Source organism: Argopecten irradians, chromosome 9, assembly GCF_041381155.1.
Source record: "Argopecten irradians isolate NY chromosome 9, Ai_NY, whole genome shotgun sequence".
NCBI classification, from domain to species: Eukaryota; Metazoa; Mollusca; class Bivalvia; order Pectinida; family Pectinidae; genus Argopecten; species Argopecten irradians.
This window is the reverse complement of record NC_091142.1, coordinates 3,499,558-3,517,815: the sequence shown is the minus strand read 5'-3', so window position 1 is coordinate 3,517,815 and position 18,258 is coordinate 3,499,558. Positions and strand designations below refer to the sequence as shown.

General features: G+C 35.8%; 1 protein-coding gene across 3 annotated transcripts; it reads left to right on the top strand.

Moving 5' to 3' along the window:
• Nucleotides 1-170: 170 nt before the first annotated feature.
• Nucleotides 171-18,239, top strand: LOC138331107 (nucleoside diphosphate-linked moiety X motif 6-like). Of its 3 annotated transcripts, XM_069278567.1 has the most exons (9): nt 171-199; nt 2,288-2,340; nt 7,327-7,715; nt 8,651-8,730; nt 9,200-9,291; nt 10,441-10,546; nt 15,296-15,403; nt 15,731-15,933; nt 16,915-18,239. In XM_069278567.1, exons 3-9 carry the CDS (start codon nt 7,678-7,680, stop codon nt 17,179-17,181), a joined length of 894 nt encoding a protein of 297 aa, XP_069134668.1. In that variant the 5' UTR covers nt 171-199; nt 2,288-2,340; nt 7,327-7,677; the 3' UTR covers nt 17,182-18,239. The 3 variants fall into 3 exon arrangements, with proteins under 3 accessions (XP_069134668.1, XP_069134667.1, XP_069134669.1); XM_069278568.1 differs by lacking the exons at nt 171-199; nt 2,288-2,340 and adding an exon at nt 3,126-3,230; XM_069278566.1 differs by lacking the exons at nt 171-199; nt 7,327-7,715; nt 8,651-8,730; ... (3 more) ...; nt 15,731-15,933; nt 16,915-18,239 and adding exons at nt 3,126-4,068; nt 5,425-5,885.
• The last annotated feature ends 19 nt before the right edge of the window (nt 18,240-18,258 follow it).

Here is an 18,258-nt window from a genome sequence, read left to right as displayed (position 1 = left end):
TTGTAATCAAGGTTTAAATTTTATCAGCGGTTATTTTCCATTAATTATTACATTAAATTATTAGATTTTCACATTTTCAATCGATGCAATTAAAAGTCTTTGATGAAACAAAATAAAAGCTGTTCGATGGTCTTTCGTGCATACTCGCGTGTAACAAATCCGTGTCATAAGGGCGCTTGTAATGAATGAGAGAACACGGGTAAGGTGTTAAAAGTCAGCTGTTCACGAAATAACTCGTTAAAATAAGAAGATAAGCTGAATTTATTTGAATAACCACCAGCCATTTCGTGTAAAGAAGTAGAATGACCAGTCTGATCATTGAGAATGCGCTTCACTACAATGTAACTTAGATAAAACAGGTTATGGCATATTGCCTTCCTAATGCCTCCCTTGGCACCGCCTCACATTTGGCCTCTGGTGGAGCACAGGGCCTCGTTACTAATGATGATATATATAAGATAGGTCACGTCTATTTACATAGGCTCTGGGTCCTGTCCCCAGGCCGAGACACACCAAAGTCTGTAAAAGTGGTAGTTTCTGCTCCTGCTTAACGCTCAGCATACACGGAGTGGGACGACTGGTTCGCCCGTTGTCAGTATAATGTGACTGGGTTGGATGTGTTGCTTGGTGTCTTCGGCGGCATGCTTCAGTGATATAGCACTATAAAAAGTTCAAAAGTTCCACTATACAAGAAGACACAACATGAATATACCGCAGTCTCTCAAAACACGCACCTCGCACAACATTCACGCAACATACCGCATACATGGGAGGCCGTCCTTACATGACCATAGCTGTTAATAGGACGTTAATTAATCAAACAAACAAACAAAAAATATTGCCTAACACTGAAAATAATAGGCAAACTCATGATTATGCTTAAAGAGACAATTCACTTAGGCTAATTCTTTTACATAACCAAGAAGCAAAACATAGCATAAACGTATTGTTCTACATTTCTTATGAGACATATAACGTAAAACATTGACCAATTCCACGACATTGTTTAGTATTTTAATTAATATCGCTGAAATATCAAATCGTTGATCAATACGATTTACCAGGTACAATATGGACGCTGTACATATGCCCGAGCCAAAGTCACATACGTTAAACAAATGAACTGCATAACCACTGAGAAGGTGATAAAATGATTTGAGCAGTTTTTGACAAAAGTAATGCATTACTCTACAAGCAAGGGACAGGGTTCGGCATACAAGAGGTTCGACCAAAGTGTGTAATGGCGGACAGCCAGCGAGTTTGAACATTCCACACACATGTCACCACCATGGGCTTTTCAGGCATATCAGAGTAAAACCGACTGATCTAATTTCCATTAGAACTGGGTTTTTTCCGATATATGTACAAATTTTAATGTTCTCTTAGACTGAATTGTCCCTTTAAGGGATATTGAGATAGGCCAACATTAGCAAATGCATTTTATCTTTGGCCACGCTTCATCTGTTTTCATGCATCCCAAAAAATGAAGTCTGAAATATGAAATCCAAGATGGCCACCACAGCCGCCATCTTCAAAAACAAATAGTTTGATCCAGATCTCCCGAGTTCCAGTTAAAATTCCTCAATGTTAAGTGCATTTTACATTGATTTTGAGATAACAATTAAAAATAATGAGGTGAATTAATTCGTACAATCACAGATTATCCCACCCTCCGATGATCTGCAATTGAAGATGTTACATCATATTTTGACAATGTGATTTTAGTAATGTCGAGACCATTTTATCACTGCATTAGGTGGGACAAAGCAACAGTAAATTGTACATTAACTTCATATACTCTGTTTATTTATCTCTAAAATCTCATCTTTAAAAGAATAAAATTAGGAAGGACTGCCTCTGGTATAAGTGCATGTTTTTATTGATGTCAATTATTTATTTGGTCACCTGTGACGCTATCTTCGTAAGATACCGCATATGTACAATTAACTCCAACTTTAAACCATTTACGTACAGTCCGTGGCCATTATGGCATAATAGGCATAATACAGTATGCAAGTGGAAATTTTGCTAAAAAATTATTATTCCTGACGTCACTTTTCATCCAATGGTAAAACAATATTTTACAAAATATCTAATATTTAGACTAAAAGATCTATTTCGACTTTTACTTAAATGATCTGGAATATTTTCAATCCCATTTTAATCGAGAAATTGACCTTGATTGTATAGACATGAAAGCTTATATGAAAAACCCTGAGGACTTTTCAAATTTTATCATGCTGTTTTTGATTAAATTAATTCATTTATACATAATTCTGTTTTACAGACTGAGGGAAGCTAATGCTGCAGTAAAAGTGACAGAGGAAATACTGTATTCTTGTAAGTATATAATTAAAACATTGTAATTATGAAGTATGATTACAGACCTATGTATAATTTTACAAAAAAAAAACCAACAACATTCATTTTGCAATTGTCCATTACCATAAAAATGGCAACCAAAAAGATTTAGCAGTTACTTAAAATGAAATAATTTTGGATGAAGCTGAATTCTTGTTTGTTGCCACACAGAACTCATTATATTTGGATCAAAAGTTGATCCTGTATATACATTTGATAATACATATATATAATGTATGTGTAATATGCATAACATTGAATATAGATACTGTTAAACCTGCTAATGAAAACATACTTACTCTCATTTATATACACGTATGTAAGGTTTTAGGAGTCCTAGTTACCCCCTCTGTATAAAGACCACCTGCTTGATAAGACCACCTTCTAAGGTGCCAATTATAAAGACCATTTGGATCTAAAGACGATTTTATTAGTCCTGTGGGTGGTCTCTATAGACAGACTTGACTGTATTATTCAGGTACCCCTTGTGGTAGAAGTTACACGAGTTGAATTTCAGATGCCAGATCAGGGGATATAGCCATGTAACCCTAGCGGAACGTTTTTAACTTTTTATAGATTATTAAAGTTGATGACTGCTGTTTGAACAGGTATATAGCGTGACATTTTTATAGATTATTAAAGTTGATGACTGCTGTTTGAACAGGTATATAGCGTGACATTTTTATAGATTATTAAAGTTGATGACTGCTGTTGGAACAGGTATACTATATAGCGTGACATTTTCCTGTTATTAATTACAACAGAAACATGACTTACCTGACAAAGAGGAAGACTTGTTTTAGAAGGATTTGGAAACAGAGTAATGATGTGTTATTCCAAGCTCGGAAATCAGCAGCAAGTCTGCAGAGGTTTGTGTCACCGATGAATGTGTGTATGTCCATGGATCATCCTCAGGAAAAACCTGAAAAAGTGCCAAACCATTCTGTGAAAGAAACTATGTTCTTAATGTGCCAAGCTGGAGTTGATGTTTTAACAAAGTTGTTTCAATTAGTGAAAATTTCTTCAACCGAAAACTGTGTAAAATTTCATGTATCTCAGCCAATATGCCAAATGAGTGATTGTCAATTGCAATATGTTGAAAGGATAAAGGGAAGTAACTCAGTTATGGATAAAGAATTTAGTGATTCTTTGTGTTTTCTAAGGCAAGCTGTATCACCAGAAATATCAGTTAAATCGTATATCAGACCAGTTTCTGAAATCGCTCTCAGCTTTTCAAGACAGAATTTGCCAATTTATGGACATCTGAAAAAACAACCTCAATTTCTTTTTTCAAATATCTCAAAGCATGATGGACGTGAAATTAAAATGAATCGTTCTTTGTTTTTACACCAAGTGAGACAATACAGTGTTGACAAGACAGATTATTCGCCAATTTCTGACAATATGAAGGGCAGGCTTCTATCAGTACCCTATCATACACATTCCAGTCATCACTTGTTCTCAGCATTAACTTCATATAGAAATTCTTCTCAGATGAGACCGTCACAAGTTTTGGTAGTTAAACCACTGGTAACAACTTCTTTGAAGCGACAATGGATATCCAAAAAGCATTACGAATTTCCAGAACTTAAGGAAGAAGATTTGGAGGAGAGTTTTATGCGCGGAGGTGGAGCAGGGGGTCAAGCCGTGGCAAAGACGAATAACTGTGTCTTACTACTGCACAAACCGACTGGACTTCAGGTCAAGGTAAGTGACCTATTTACAGGATTTAAACAGGTCAAGGGAGATAGCCAAGTTATAGGGTAAAACAGGTCAAGGGAGATAACCAAGTTATTGGGTAAAACAAGTCAAGGGAGATAACCAAGTTATTGGGTAAAACAAGTCAAGGGAGATAACCAAGTTATTGGGTAAAACAGGTCAAGGGAGATAACCAAGTTATTGGGTAAAACAGGTCAAGGGAGATAACCAAGTTATAGGGTAAACAGGGGAGATAACCAAGTAGGGTAAAACAGGTCAAGGGAGATAACCTAGTTATTGGGTAAAACAGGTCAAGGGAGATAACCAAGTTATAGTGTAAAACAGGTCAGAGGAGATCTGACATCACAAAATTTGCCGGTCCGACGGACATGTCCGGCAATATTTGACTCGGACCACCTATTTTAAAATCCGGTTCGGACCGACCGTCTGGCAATTATTGAGTGCTGGAAGTTGGTAGAAATGGTGTCTCTGAAGTGTTATGCAGGTGCCGAACCTGGCAAATATGTAAAAAGATATATAAGATAAGATAAATTAGATAATCATTAAAACAGCTGCCCGGATACTTATAGCAGGAAGTTATATTTACTTCAAAACTTCACATTAATGTTCGGTCCGGCAAAATCTTGTTTGGTCCAGCTTACGCACAGTCCTTCCTGGTCCGAATGTCTGGCCATTTTTTTCAACTTTTGCGACATCTGGGAGATAACCAAGTAATTGGGTTAACAGGTCAAGGGAGATTACCAAGTCATAGTGTAAAACATTTCAAAGGAGATAACCTAGTTATTGGGTAAACAGGTCACAGTAGGTAAATTAGTTATGGTCTGATATAAGTCCAGTTAACCTAGTTACAGAGATATATATATAAGGCCAAGGTAGATGACCTAGTTACGGGGTAAAACAGTTCAACATAGGTAACCTACTTACAGGATTATATAGGTCAAGATAGGTAATTATATCCAATCCAAGTTACAGGATAAATCAGATCATGCTTGGTCAAAGTCCATCCATCCCCATCCCCAACAACAAAGTGGGATATATCAGAAATGGAGCATATAATGGAATAGAAAACCTTGATATACTAGTAGCTATAACATAAATATGATGTACTTGTTGGAATCTTTTGTAACTCTGTGGATGATGGTAATTGTGTGATAGTAGCTATTTTGTGGAAAATCTGTATTTATGAAATATTTGGAACTGTTCTGTCTTTGAACTCGTAAGTATGATCAGAGGCTGGTTTGTTCTAGAATCTAGGTGCTCTCTTGTGCTTTGATTTGAGTGGTGATCTTGTTTGTGAAATTGTGAATGACATCAGTTACTGCATTGTCTGATTTTGTGTTGTAGATGCATGTGTCAAGATCTTTAGAAGTGAACAGAAAGCTAGCCAGAGAGAAAATGGTGGAAAAATTGGATTTTCTTTACAATGGAGAAAATAGTTATAATGAACAAAAGAAAGCAGAAAAAAGTAAAGCCAAAAAGAAAATGAAGAAAAAGTCAGAGCTTGTCCGTGAAAAGATGAAAGCGTTCAAAGAAGGCCTTGAGAAAATGGAAGACGGACATGAAGATGATTAGTACTATCATAGGTCTTGACAATGATAATGTTGAACTCCTTAAGTGCATCATTTGGGGTTTTAGTGACCAGGCGCGAGTATTTTTTTTTAAACGTTACCAAACACAGACCTAATAAGCTTAGAGTTATAGGTGATGTATCTCCTATTTAATATTAAATACAATATCAAATTTATTCTAATCCTAACATATTTGTTCTTTATACTGTGCTATGAAATCATTAAACGTTAAACTTATCTAAATTGTCTTTTAAATCTCTGTATATTGTTCTAACTCTTTCACCCCTGAAGACACATTTAGGCTCTTCTAAATCAGAGACTGGACCAGTCCATTATGAAATTTCAGTGGTGAATGGGTTAAGAAAGACTGTGTTTTTATTCTATACTTTAAGGGGTGGGAGTTGATTATAGTAAAATGACCTCATTTGAGTATGATTGGCCCCATGGCCACATGGTGCCACAGTAGTCGAGTGGTGCCACAGTAGCCGAGTGGTGCCACAGTAGCCGAGTGGTGCCACAGTAGCCGAGTGGTCAACATATCCTGATATTTTGCCACAAGCTCTGAGTTTAAATCCCTTGTGGGGCAATTGCCAATTAACTGTTGGTCAGTGATTTTTCTCTGGGTACTTCAGCTTTCCTCAACCTGACACATCTTTACCCCTGGCTATATATACTGTAGTAATATGTTAAACCGATTAAATGTAATGGCTCCAATTTGTTCCAGGGATTGTGAAGTCATGTTTTACTAGGACTGTATGAAGTCATAACTATTATACGTAAGGACTGTAACTGTAAACTATTTTAGTTTCATGTTTACAATAGTTCCTGCCTTTATTATTCCAAACATATTTGAGATGTAAATAAATTGATGATCATGAGTACTTAAATAACATTGCCAATTGTGTGCATTGACCATATTTGTATACCTTTTACAATTGTTCATGAAACACTTGAATTCCTGTTCAAGCTTACTCACAAAACTATGCAAAGGTTTGAATCACATGAAAATATAGTTGTTTTTAGTATCTTGAAACCTTAGTAAGGATTTCAAAAACTGCATGCAGACAGGCTGTGGAGAAATGCTAGAATACAATGTATCAGGTAGCTCAAGTCTTGTCCTTGCTGATGGAGTGTAGTGAGGGAATTTAGAACACGATGTATTATACTGTAAGCCAAATTTATATCCACCAAAACTGATGGTTCTGTGTGTAATAACATATGCAACAGGTAAATTGGTCCTTAAATGTATATCAAAAGAAAAAATCAAATGTATGGGTTTGAAGTTAGGCATTGCTCTTTACATAATCTTCAAAGGTTTACTATGACATAATCCAGGGATGTAACCACTGGAAAATCAAGGATGACCAAGGTACTGTAATAAGAATTCCATTAAGATGTTTTAAATGTTTGCTGGTTGTGCATTACATTATCCAGATTCTGTTTAGAGATACTTATGAACAATCATTATATCCTGTTGACACATTGAAATGATTGGAGCATGACAGTGTATAAATTTACAGGCAAGTGACTACAGTGTGACAAACTTAAAAGTCACAGAGTTGCCTTGTCGTACAGTCGAGCTCTGACTAAATTCGCCCCATATTCGGCTAGCGTAGGGTGTACTCGGTTCGTATTCTTGCATTCTAAAACTTCTTAACTTCTGTCTTCAAATTCACAGAAAGCCCATGGAAACAGGAGATCTGGATACTTAAGGTGGACATCACTTACATGTACATGTACCAACAACAATCTGGACAAAAACAGCCATCCTTTCTAGTTGTGTACTAAGTTTATGGTTGGGATATCAGCATCAACTCTTAATTAATAATTCTAAACTTATACAACAAACAGTTTTGAACAGACATCTTCATTTGTCTCGTATCAGAATTTTATCTAAAATTTGGACTCCTGGAAGGAACCAGTGATTTTGGCCTTTGTATACCCCTCCTGACAGAAATCTCAGACTTGTTGGTGTAATTGTGTTTATGGAGATATATGACTTGTTGGGGACTTACACCAATAATCTACAATGGAAAACAGCGAGGGATTCAATGTCACAAAGGACATGTGAGTATTATATATGAATTAACCAGCTGGTAATATAATATAAGACTCTTTCATATGTGGATATTCTACCCGAGGATCACAAAATGTAGTAAAACCTGAGGCTTGCCAAGGGTTTGCAACATTTTGTGATCCAGAGGGTAGAATATCCCTATCCTTCATATCCACTTATGAAAGAGTATTTTTCTTTCATACCTCGACGTTTTATTGCAATTTTACAACTTTAATATCCCACCATTTTGAAAGAAATTCGAAGAAATCCGCGACTACGTGATACGTGATATTTTCAACACAAATTCCGTTGTTTGCATCTTTTAGAGTAAAACCAGTCATATTTGGGAAAAAAATGTTTAATTTTTGCTGAGGAAAAAGAGATTTTGTTGACGTCGTGACATCACGAGGCTTTATTGCATAGGTTGCCATGCAATACAGCCTCAGGCTACATGAGTTTATTGCCCTAGACCAGCCAGTATTACACCCGTAGGTATGAAAGAATAATAAAGACTACAGTGTTGTATCATCATACATTCTTCTGGCCCATCAACTGTCAACTTGATCACTTCTTATAACAACTGATTGCAATTTCATGTTAACAATACAGGCCCTTTCAGCCTCTTGTTGAATGCATAGTTGCATTTTGGGAATGCTTTTGGAAACTAAATACCTGGTAATTGCTTTTGAATTATCTTAAAGATAGTTCTTAAACTATGTCATCTTTGCTAGCCAAGGCTTCTGATTATGTTACACTCCACGAACCCTTGGCTAGCAAAAATGAAACTATATATTCTAGAGAAGTTTGTTAAAAAAACAAAACAATATACCAGATAAATTAGAGTAGACAATGTAAACAAAACTCAAAATTTCTGTTTCATAAAAATTATGTTTTTAGATTTTTAAAACAACTTAATTTTTTCCCACTTTGTCTTATTGCATCTTAGGTACAATGGTCTGACAATAGATACAAGTAAACAAGACTGGACCGAGGCTATACCTGATGGCACACTTCAACAACTGGAAGGTTAGATGTAATCATATAGGGATTCTGTACCACATTCCATGGATGAAAAAAAAATATTTATCTGAAGACATTATGTTGATGAAGCTTTGAGTAAAATATATGAAGAAAATAAGAAACGTCAAATGTTACACACAATAATAGTTAAGTTTCTAGTTCAAAATTAGTTTTCTCTAGTTTGCCACGATTTTTACCATTTAATTGTTCTTTCATGAACATTTCTTGCTGTAGCTGACTTTATGTCCAACACTATATCATTTTTCACTGGTGCTGCACGCTTCAGTCATATGTTTAATCATAAGAACTAGGTCACTGTAACCTATATTTATATTTATGCATCAAATTGAAACTAGGTCACTGTGACCTGAATTTTGATGTTGGACCTACAAAAAAAACACTTTTCCGGACTCTTTCTTTTATACAAATTAGGACTACATGTAGTACTGATATGTGCTGAATTTTCATATTTTAGGTGCTATTGAGAATTGGAAGAAATCTGGCATTAGAGCTTTATGGGTGAAAGTACATAAGAACCATTCCTCATTTGTTTCCGTTTGTGTACAGGTAAGTGGCACGGTGACCCTTTGTCTCTGTTTGTGTACAGGTATGTGGCTAGGTGACCCCTTGTCTCTGTTTGTGTACAGGTATGTGGCAAGGTGACCCTTTGTCTCTGTTTATGCACAGGTATGTGGCAAGGTGATCCTTTGTGTCTGTTTGTGTACAAGTACGTTGCAAGGTGACCCTTTGTCTCTGTTTGTGTACAAGTACATGGCAAGACGATCCTTTGTCTCTGTTTGATTACAGCTATGTGACAAGGTGACCCTTTGTCTCTGTTTGTGTACAGGTATGTGGCAATGTGACCTTTATCTCTGTTTCTGTACAGGTATATGACAAGGTGACCCTTTGTCTCTGTTTGTGTACAGGTATGTGGCAAGGTGACCCATCATCTGTTTGTGTACAGGTAAGTTGCAAGGTGACCCATTGTCTCTGTGTACAGATATGTGGCAATGTGACCCTTTATCTCTGTTTGTGTAGAGGTATATGACAAGGTGACCCTTTGTCTCTGTTTGTGTACAGGTATGTGGCAAGGTGACCCATCATCTGTTTGTGTACAGGTAAGTTGCAAGGTGACCCATTGTCTCTGTGTACAGGTATATGGCAAGGTGACCCTTTGTCTCTGTTTGTGTAGAGGTATACTTATGGCGAGGTGATCCTTTGTCTCTGTTTGTGTACAGGTATGTGACAAGGTGACCCTTTGTCTCTGTTTGTGTACAGGTACGTGGTGAGGTGATCCTTTGTCTCTGTTTGTGTACAGGTATGGGGTAAGGTGACCCCTTGTCTCTGTTTGTGTACATGTATGGTGCAAGGTGACCCCTTGTCTGTTTGGGTACAGGTACGTGGCAAGGTGACCCTTTGTCTCTGTTTGTGTACAGGTATATGGCAAGGTGACCCTTTGTCTCTGTTTGTGTACAGGTATGTGGCGAGGTGATCCTTTGTCTCTGTTTGTGTACAGGTATGTGGCAAGGTGACCCTTTGTCTCTGTTTGTATACATGTTTGTGATAGGTGATCATTTGTCTCTGATTTTGTACAGTAACTTAGCCTATTACAGATAGTGTTACAAAAATATACATCACCCTTGATTGGCTAACCCTGTTTTCATGATTAGTAACTAAATGACATGAAGCATTCACCAATCCATTCTTCCCCCACAGCTTGGATTTGACTTCCATCACGCCAAGTCTGGATATGTAATGTTAAACCAGTGGCTCTCAAAGGATGAAGACAACAGGCTACCGGGGTTTGCCAACCAATACCTAGGTAAGTATTTCACTAGAATGTATAGTGTGTCCGAAAAGTAAGTTAACAGTGTCAGATATCCGTATGATGTAATGCTAAACATAGTCATGAAAATAAAGGTTACATTATCAAACATTTATTCAATTTAAAAAAAAATGCTATTAAAATAAGTTATGTCATGAAATCTGAAATAAGATCACTAAAATAAGCAACGATGTACCAGGTGAAAAGTACTGTTGGCTTGCCAGGTACCTATATTTGTCCTTTATCTATTAATTCTTACCTGGATTTTTACAGGTGTGCCAGGCTTTGTCATCAATGATAAGAACCAGGTTATCCATTAATCCTTACCTGGATTTTTACAGGTGTGGCAGGCTTTGTCGTCAATGATAAGAACCAGGTTATCCATTAATCCTTACCTGGATTTTTACAGGTGTGGCAGGCTTTGTCGTCAATGATAAGAACCAGGTTATCCATTAATCCTTACCTGGATTTTTACATGTGTGACAGGCTTTGTCGTCAATGATAAGAACCAGGTTATCCATTAATCCTTACCTGGATTTTTAGCCCACCATCATCAGATGGTGGGCTATTCAAATCGCCTAGTTGTGCATATTGCATTTTGGGACCGATCAGTCAACAAGATGGCCGACTGGCGGCCATCTTGGATTTTGATAGTTAAAGTTTGTTACCGCTATTCCCAGAAAGTACTGAAGGAATCTTTCTCAAATTTCATCTGTATAGGTTCCCCTAGGACCCTAGTTGTGCTTATTGCATTTTGGGACCGATCGGTCAACAAGATGGCCGACCGGCGGCTATCTTGGATTTTGATAGTTAAAGTTTGTTACCGCTATATATATTCCCAGAAAGTACTGAAGGAATCTTTCTCAAATTTCATCTGTATAGGTTCCCCTAGGACCCTAGTTGTGCATATTGCATTTTGGGACCGATCGGTCAACAAGATGGCTGACCGGCGGCTTTCTTGGATTTTGATAGTTAAAGTTTGTTACCGCTATTTCTCAGAAAGTACAAGGGATCTTTCTCAAATTTTATGTGCAGCTTCCCTGATAGGCATGGGCTAGGAGGTCACCCACATGCACCCCCCCCCCCCCAAACCTCCGAACCAATATTTTTCTTAACCCTTATGACACACTGATCACAAATCAAAATGTTAACATTGCATAAGTTGGGATGAACTTCCGGTTATGACGTCATCAAGATGGCCGCCATCTCAAATTTCACTAAAAAATGAAAAATAGTCATAACATTGACATTTTTCAACCGAAGTAGACAAATGAGGTATCAAAATGACCACAATAGAACACTAAAAACATATCAGGACCAAATAACCAAATATATGTAGTGATTTTTACGCAGGAAGTGAAAAAATTGGATTTTAAGTTCAAAAATGGTAATTTTTTAGTAAATTTTTCATATTTTGCTTGACGCAACAAAAACGTTTCCAACCGCAAACTATTATTTCTAATTAGTTTTTTTGTCCACTAATAAATCAGTTTAAACAAAAACAAGAAAAAAAACAATGTTAACATTGTATAAGTTCCGGTTATGACGTCATCAAGATGGACGCCATCACGAATTTTTACTAAAAAAGGAAAAATGTTCATAACATTGACATTTTTTAACTGAAGAAGACAAATGAGGTATCAAAATGACCACAATAGAACAACAAATACATATCAGGACCAAATCATCCAATATAAGAAGCAATTTGTACGTAGGAAATGAAAAAATAAGATTTTAAACTCAAAAATGGTAATTTTTCAGCAAATTTTTCATATTTGTCTTCATGCAGCAAAAATGTTTCCCAACAATTATTATTGATCGTAATCAGTTATTTGATCTCTTGTCAATCAGTAAAAACAACAACAAAATATATAGAAATGCAAAAGATAATTATTGTTATACCATCATTTGGTTTACAAAGCATCACCGTTTTGCGCTATACAGGTCATATGATAGTGTATTTTTCCCAACCCGCCGAGACTACGGTTTCCTGGTGTCTTAGAATTTCCTGAATATAATAGTGGCTATTGAAAATTTAAATCTTAACAAAAAATTTTAGGTTGGCTGAATATCTAAGTTGGACTTCAAAATATTTCACTTTCATGTTCGAAATGTTGTACACTAGTAGCATCTCAAAACTGAATTATTACAGCTAAATGCCAACTAATAGCTATATGGTATCAAATTAAAACTGAAGTAATTCTGTCATACCGTAAATACCATGACACTTTCCGAAACGTTTTGTGCCTTTTAGAATGAGCACATCCAGTGTTATTTCCTGTGTATAACGTCAGGAAATGTCAGATGGCTACTTAACAGTGTCACATATTTCTTTCACTAGTACTTTGTCTTCGATAGCGATGAGCTGATGAGCTGATATGACATTACATTACCGGATTACCATCGTGGTTGTAGCTTGTCAACGGTCCATGGCCAGAGTTAACATAAGAAACATCAGTGTCAGGGATGTAGGAGCTCTTCCTGTTTCCAACCTAGTGATTCAAATATCGTATATGATGTTACAGACTATCAGATCCACATTCTGCGAAGGTTTCAGCTGATTCTCCTTATTTTGTATGAAGCACAATTCCTCATCCCTCAGTGACCGTAGATGGCACAGGTGGATTCTTTGAGGTCATAAATGAGGTCTGCAGTGAAGTTCCACTATTTGCCAAGTCTGAAAAGCACTGTAGAAAATTTTATTTCTGGAGAGTCTTCAATGGTCTCTTTACGCATACACCAGATGTGACACAACCAGCACCTTCAAGGGAGTGGGAAAAGTCTGACCAATGAAAAACATTTAACATTAATGGCCTCATTAATGACCTCGATGATATCACCTGTGCCATTTATGGGCGCACGAGGGTCCACTAGATTAATGAATGGTACTTCATACAAATTATGGAGCTATGTGCTAAGGAGAACCAATTCCACCATTCGAATAATGTGGATCTGGTGTAGTTTCCATTATGCCGAAGAAGTCTGGAACAGTATATACGATATGTTAGAATCTGAGGGAGATCCCACATCTCTGAACCTATTGTTCCTGATATGAATTCTGGCCAAGGATGGGTTATGAAAGATGACAGGCTAGAACAACACTGGTAATGTACTGTCACATCAGCTCATCGACATTGAAGACAACGCTATGTCTTTCGACGAATTTGATACTGATATCTCGATTATTCTGATAATTTGGACTAGCTAGCTACCAGCTACCAGACATGCCGAGTCTCTTCAGTGGATGATAGAGCAGTGAGGTGAGAAAGCACGCACAATGATAATGGTTATGATTAAGAACCACTGAAAGAAATATGTGACACTGTAGTAACCATGTAACATTTTGCCTATGCTATGCATAGGAAATAAACGAATGTTCTCATTTTCAAAGACACAAACGTTCTGGAAAATGATATAAACAGAAATACAGGCTTAGGTTACATTTGTTACTCTATCAGTGGGTGTTGTGTTGTAATAATTACCAGCGGTTTCGAGTGTGAAAAATAGCATATGCCCATTATACGCACCTGCTGATGTTTTGTAATCCTAATGAGGGTATAACAATAATTATCTTTTGCATTTCTATATATTTTAATTTTTGTTGGTGTTTTCATTGATTTATTAATTGATAAGAGATCAAATAACTGATTACGAATAATGATTTGTTGTTGGGAAACATTTTTGCTGCATGAAGACAAATATGAAAAATTTGCTGAAAAATTACCATTTTTGAGTTTAAAATCTTATTTTTTTCATTTCCTATGTACAAATTGCTATATATATTGGATGATTTGGTCCTGATATGTACTTGTTGTTCTATTGTGGTCATTTTGATATCTCATTTGTCTACTTCAGTTGAAAAATGTCAATGTTATGAATATTTTTCATTTTTAGTGAAATTCGTGATGGCGGCCATCTTGATGACGTCATAACCGGAACTTATACAATGTTAACATTGTTTTTTTTCTTGTTTTTGTTTAATCTGATTTATAAGTGGACAAAAAACTAATTAGAAATAATAGTTTGCGGTTGGAAAACGTTTTTGCTGCGTCAAGCAAAATATGAAAAATTTATTAAAAAATTACCATTTTTGAACTTAAAATCCTATTTTTTCACTTCCTGCGTAAAAATCACTACATATATTTGGTTACTTGGTCCTGATATGTTTTTAGTGTTCTATTTTGGTCATTTTGATACCTCATTTGTCTACTTCGGTTGAAAAATGTCTATGTTAAGACTATTTTTCATTTTTTAGTGAAATTTGAGATGGCGGCCATCTTGATGACGTCATAACCGGAAGTTCATCCCAACTTATGCAATGTTAACATTTTGATTTGTGATCAGTGGGTCATAAGGGTTAAGAAAAATATTGGTTCGGAGGTTTGGGGGGGGGGGGGGTGCATGTGGGACCCTCCTAGCCCATGGCCTATGAGGGGTCTAGTGCATTTTCGGACTTTAAACGGTCAGCAAGAGGATCGCCAGGTAGCCATCTTGGGTTTCGATAATTGAAGTTTGTTACTGCTACATATCTCAGAAAGTACTGAAAGGATCTTTCTCAAGTTTCATATATAGTATGTAGTAAAAGTTTGAAAAGCAGGGAAAAGATCCCTCTTTCTGTTGTCAGACATTGATCATTCTTTGGAGGGCGCCAAGATCCCTCTGGGATCTCTTGTTACAGGTGTGGCAGGCTTTGTCATCAATGATAAGAACCAGGTTATCCATTAATTCTTACCTGGATTTTTACAGGTGTGGCTGGCTTTGTTGTCAATGATAAGAACCAGGTCCTAGTGATACAGGAGAGGTTCAACATCATCCAGAAACACTGGAAACTCCCCGGCGGACTCGCTGACGAAGGTATGGGTCAGGTGACCTTAACCTCAAGTCACCTTGACCTTCAGTAAATGTTGCAGTTTCACTTACATTCCTGAAATTCAAATTCTCCATTAATAGAAATCATTACAGAAGTTAATGAATAAATCTAAGTTAAGGAGATTTCCTCACCTAGTGACTTTAGTAATGCTTTCCTATGGGGATTTTTTTCAAGTTAAGGAATGTTCATGAAACTCCAGGGCCCCGACCATTTGTTTAAACTAATGTTTAAACACCATTAAAGTAAACAAAACATTTACAATTAAGAAGAAAGAAAACGTCATGTTATTTAAGGAAATATTTTGTTTCTAGGTGAGGATTTGGCGGTGACATCTCGCCGGGAGGTGTTAGAGGAGACAGGAGTTGAGGCGGAGTTTGTATCGGTGCTGACGTTCCGACACCAACATAACTTTCGTTACGGCTGCTCTGATTGGTACTACATCTGTCTGATGAAGGCAGTGGGCGGAGCCATTAATCCCTGCCCACAGGAGATTGCAGAGTGTAGGTGGATGGATGTAAGTCAACTGTTACCATGGTTACTGTAATGTATTAATTTGCCTTGGAAGATTACCCTCAAATCCTCAAATGTTAATTCTATTCACATAGTAAAAACCTACCAGAGTTGTGTTTAGTACATCAAACCAGAGTAGGAATTAAAAGACCCTACGTGATGTAATTTACAATTATAGATCAATGCTACAGTGGGTTATCTCCTACTTGAGAGAGAATTGAAGAGTTTTACATGCCATAACGTTATCGTTTCTTGGCACCCTTGAGAGAGGAAAGAACATGCTTCTCTATGAGACACATGAAAGACCTGTATGAAGTATCATTTACCATTGATTAGTCCCACCTTTCGGTGATTGTAAAGCTTCAAAAAATCAGGTCAGAATATGTCACAACTACCAAACAGTGGGAAAAGTAAAATGTACCTTACCCATGTCATTCTGGTAGCTTGAAATTAATGTAGTGAATTTTTGTCAAATGTAATAAAGGCATAATTTAGGGAATTTTCTCTTCCGATCTATCAGTAGAATTATATAACCAGGCTATTATGTCAAATATAAATGCCAGTGACATTCGGTTACAGTCTATTATATGGACGTACTCATGCACTGATACAACAAATTTTGAACATAAAAATAAAATTTTATTTAGCCTTTTTAAATAGAAATTTATATGGAATGTGACTGGTTAAGAAAAAATTGCCGTAAACAAACTTTACATAGCAGCTATTAAATGACATGATTTCTATTTCAAAAAAAGTTTGTGAAGATCAACATTCGCGTATTTAAAAACTTTCTGGAAATTCTTATCAGAATCAATCATGTTAATGTTAATTTGGCGGATAAACTTTTGGTAATTTACTTTGGTTGTGAAAGTAAATCGCACAGAATGTTTGTTTACAGTAGGTAATTAGTTATAATAAGTTTTTACAACAACTTCTTATTAGAAATGATTTATCTCAAAATATTAATACAATATTTCTGTTACAGATAGAAGAATACGAGAACCATCCCTCCTTGACTGACACCAACAAGTTTGTGGTAAAGTGTTACCGTGAACATGTCGCCCGCGGCAGCTCCGTCGCTATAGTACCTACACAGGTATTATCCTACAACAAGAAAACCTATCACAATATCTACAGTATAAAGTCCTCAGGGAATACAGAGGGTAACGATTTCTCTCTGGATCCAGCGACAAGTCAGGGAGATACACAAGCCTCGTCTAATATAGGACCAAGTACTAGTCTAGCTTCCTAGTACTGACAATCAAAGCTGATTTTAGTATTAAAAGCATTGTGATTTTTAAACAGAAATATATATCTACTGTTAAAATTTAACCAATAAATTTTTGTGTGCAATTAAATCTTGCATATTTCGCAAGCAAGTAACTAAGAATCATAAAATTCTAAATCTTTAAATTAAATCATTGTGAAATATTCATGAAAATAAGCCACTGCTAAGTAAGTTGGTTTACAGTATTCAACCAAATAAAATTATTTACTTTACGATACTTCATAGGGATACCTTTAATAATATGTACATTGTATGTATGTAACATGAAAAAAATAACTATATTATATTCGTTATGAAATTTGTTTTTAATTCATTTCAAATAATATTGATTGCTATATAATAAGAACTTTTACTTGAATCTGTGATAAAAGATAGAGATAAGGTTGACATTCAATATAAACAGTTTGGTGGTGGACTAAATCAACATGGAGTTGAAATTTGCTTTCATCAATTAATTTAAATTATGTCAAAATTTAATATCAAAATAATTTCATTCAATGATTGCATGGTTAATAGTATTAAGCCAATTAAAATTCACTTACTTTATGATACTTAATAGGAATGCTACTAATAATATGTATGTTTAATGTATGTTGATGATGAAAATAACTATAGTATGTGCATTCTAATGATAAACAACAATATGCAATTTCATATTTTATCATTTATGTATTCAATCATATTTCTATACAATTGTATATTATACAGAAGTTATATACAATATCTATATATATATATACACTAGCTGAGCTTTTTATGATAATTTGTACACAGGGTATTAAAACAATTATGAATTTATTTTGATTTTATACCATAAAGCCAGTTATTTATAGGGGTAAAAAATTGTCATGATTTTTTTTTTTTTTAAGTAAAAATGAGAAAATACATTTATCAAATTTTTATTGGTTTTGAATTTTCTCCATTTCTCAATACATCTTAGTTCCTGCAAAAATATTATTCCCGTAAAAAATAACTGGCTGTATGGTATATTTCAAATCTGAATATCTGATGTAAGGGGAAAATTGTGCGTGTATGGTATAT